General features: G+C 32.2%; 1 protein-coding gene across 2 annotated transcripts in view; it reads left to right on the top strand.

Moving 5' to 3' along the window:
* Window positions 1,096-3,420, top strand: part of LOC110272328 — a 3,750-nt gene continuing 1,425 nt past the window's right edge. For both annotated transcript variants that reach the window (XM_021124481.1, XM_021124480.1), the window contains exon 1: window positions 1,096-1,397. In XM_021124481.1, coding sequence (XP_020980140.1) covers window positions 1,164-1,397 — 234 coding nt within the window. In that variant the 5' untranslated portion in view covers window positions 1,096-1,163. The remainder of the gene's footprint in view (window positions 1,398-3,420) is intronic.

The raw sequence follows: 3,420 nt of genomic DNA, 5'->3' as shown, positions 1-3,420 counted from the left end.
TATACGTTTTGATTTTTGATTTATTGAAGAATCGTGTGGAGCTTTTAAAACTATATATGTTAATTCTTGAATGAATGGATGATATAACTTTAAAAAATTATTTCCTATGATAAAATCCATGCCAGAGTCTAACATATATATAGATGGAACAATGAACCTATAATTTTGAATAAAAATTTCAACCATCTCTGCTTTTTGATTAATTTTATGTATTGATTTGTCAGCTATTCTAACTCTTAATGGTTTCTTTAATTTTTTCCAATCAATTTTCAGGTTTTTGAAGTCCTTCAATAAAACTTATAGTAAAATAAAGATTTTGAGAAAAATCATTTTGTATTGATTTTAAGAATTCGGTGTCATTACAGTTAACATTAGTTAAAATCATTAATTTTTGATCTATTAATTTCGATAACTTAATTATTTCTTCTCTTAAATCTTCTAATTTACTTTTTTTCATTAGGTGACGTTTTTCTTTGTGAAGAGCTACGGTTTTAAGTAAAAAGTGTGACTTTAGAAAGTGTGGTTTAAGGAAACAAATCTTTAAATCTGTACAGATTTAGATCTGTAACATATAATTTTCTAACGTAAAAACATCATTTTTTAAGGGTTAATCTAACTAATAATATCATTTGGTGCGACTAATATGTCTGACTATATTCATTTTCTATGATATTATGTCTTGCTCTATGTGATTGCTGAGTATCATTAGGATTTGACGGATGGAGTAGACAGAATGACCAATTAGACGAATGTAAATAATTATTTGAAATTCACAAATCTATTAAAATTTGTTGGAGACTGATACGTCTAGGAATATCTTGAAAACTAATTTAGATAAAAACAGTTTGTCATTTTTTTCATTAATTAAAATTAGAAAATTCTCTTCATATGAAATTAATAATTAAGAACTATTAAATAATTTGATAAATTTAATTAAATTATTATTTAACGGTAAGAGGACATGGAGTTTAAAATTGTTATTTTCATTTTTTTTTTTTTAGAAAGGAAGAGCTCAACACAACAAGTGAATCATAGGAAAAATGAAAAAAATACAACTAGAAAAAGTACATTATAAAAAACTAAATGATGCCCACTTTCATCTTCGGCAACAGAGGTTCCCTACTCAGGCTCACTTTGACCAGCAATTCCAACAAAACAATGGTATGGTACCCATGCATCACCAACAGAGGTTCCCTACTCCAATTCCATGCCTTCACCACCCTCTCCATCTTTTCATCAACCGTGAGCTTACTACACAGTGCCTACTTCTACAAATAATACTGCATGGTTTCCTGATTCTGGTGCTAGTCACCATGTTACAGCTGATCCATCAAATTTACTATCCTCCACACCAAGCATTGCAGACTCGGACAGGCTCTATGGAGGTAATCGTACAGGTATCAAAATTCGTAACTCTGGCTCATCTTACCTAGTTGAAAAATTGAATAATGTGAGTTATGAATTGCTCAATTTATTATATGTCCCTCAAATCACTCAAAATCTGCTCAGTGTGTCTAAGTTTGCTGCTGACAACAATGTATTTTTTTAATTTTGATCTCATACTGTGCTTGTACGTGATCAGTTTTTAATTAAGAATCTGCTTCTCAAGGGCCAAACTAAAGGGCGCATATATGTGTTTGACAATCTGCTTGTTCCTAAAAATCTTTCTTTGAATAAAGAATCTCTCAGTAGTAAAGATCAAAGAGTCTGTAATAACATAGCTATACCTAGTATGCCTTTCAATTCAAATTCATCTTCTTGTAACTCTATACTTTCTTCTAGTTCCAGTACTGAAAGTCCATTTTTTCTGAATTCCACTTGCAATATATCCACTAATGACCGTAGTTTTACCTTTGGTAACAATCAAAATAAAAAAAATAACAATGCTTGCTAGCTCAAATAAATATGACATATATGAACTATGGCACAAACATTTAGGCCATACTGACATAGCCACTGTTATTAAGGTTCTTAAGCAATGTGGCTTGACTCTAACACCTAAATATGTGCCAAATAGAATGCGTGAGACTTGTACCAAATCAAAAATGCACTCTATTCCCTTTTACTCCATTGACACACAATATACTACTCCCTTAGAATTGTTTCTGCAGATATTTAGGGACCTTCTCCCATCGCTTCTCGAAATGGATATAGGTTCTATGTTTGCTTTGTTGATGCTTATACCAAATATTCTTACTTGTTCCTTCTAACAAACAAATCTCAAGCTCTAACAGCCTTTGAAGTGTATAAAAATTTGATGGAGACACAAACAAGCTGCAAAATCAAATCTATACAAACTGGCCATGGTATGGAATTCAAATCTATAGCTTTTACTTCATTTTTACAGAAACATGGAATAAGGCAAAGGTTTTCTTGTCCTTATACTCATCATTAACGAGGTAATGTTGAGAGAAGACATAGAAGTATCACTGAAATAGATCTATCCTTATTTTTTACTACTACTTTACCCATGATATTTTGGGAGGATTCATTTCAACTGTTGTTTCTCTATTAAATAGGTTACCTACTAGCATTCTTAACTATATGTCACCCTTTGAAAAGCTGTACAATAAAAAACTAGACTATACTCTATTAAAAATATTTGGTTGTGTTTGTTTTCCTTTCCTAAGACCATATAATAAACATAAGTTGCCGCTTAGATCTGAGAAATGCATTTTCCTAGGCTATGATAGCAGTCATCATGGTTTTAAATGCATGACTAAATCTGGTAGAATATATCTATCAAGAAATGTGCAATTTGATGAACACAATTTTCCTATGCTGAATTATTTGATCATACTAATATTCTTCCATCTGCTACTAACCAAGACACTGTGACTACTAATCCCTCTTTTTCTCTTATGTCCATAAGTTCTATTCCTAATACCAGTAATATTCAGACTATCATTAATTCCCAGCCCTGAACAACAACATACTACAAATGACAGTGTAAGTACAACACAACATTCTCAGAGTGCTTTTCCATCTTCCAGGCCTCAACACAATACTAACATCATCCCAATAAGTGAAAAAGAGGTTTGTTTATGTTAATGTTGCAAATGTGAGGAGTGCATGAAGTTAGTCCCACATCAAAGAAAGCAAGGAAGAGTGAGGAGTTTATGAGATGAGAGACCCATTAATTTGACACCTTAAGGTTTTGAGTTGGTTGTGGTGTCTTCTCATCTTATGTTATCTCACTTGATTCCTCCCCGAAATCTCCCGGCATCAGAAAAGCTGCTATAAATGCTGGGTATCAAGCATTAATGCAGTGTAGAACATGGACATTAGTTTCTCCACCTCCTAATGCCACTATCATTGGCAACAAATAGGTTTTTGCTATTAAAAGAAATAGCAAAGGTGATATTATGAGGTACAAAGCGCTTGTTGCTAAAGGCTTTCATCAAATTGAAGGGATCGATT

The sequence above is a fragment of the Arachis ipaensis genome, chromosome B05, assembly GCF_000816755.2.
Source record: "Arachis ipaensis cultivar K30076 chromosome B05, Araip1.1, whole genome shotgun sequence".
Classification (NCBI taxonomy): Eukaryota; Viridiplantae; Streptophyta; class Magnoliopsida; order Fabales; family Fabaceae; genus Arachis; species Arachis ipaensis.
The sequence above is the reverse complement of the archived record's forward strand: the minus strand, read 5'-3'. Positions and strand labels throughout refer to the sequence as shown.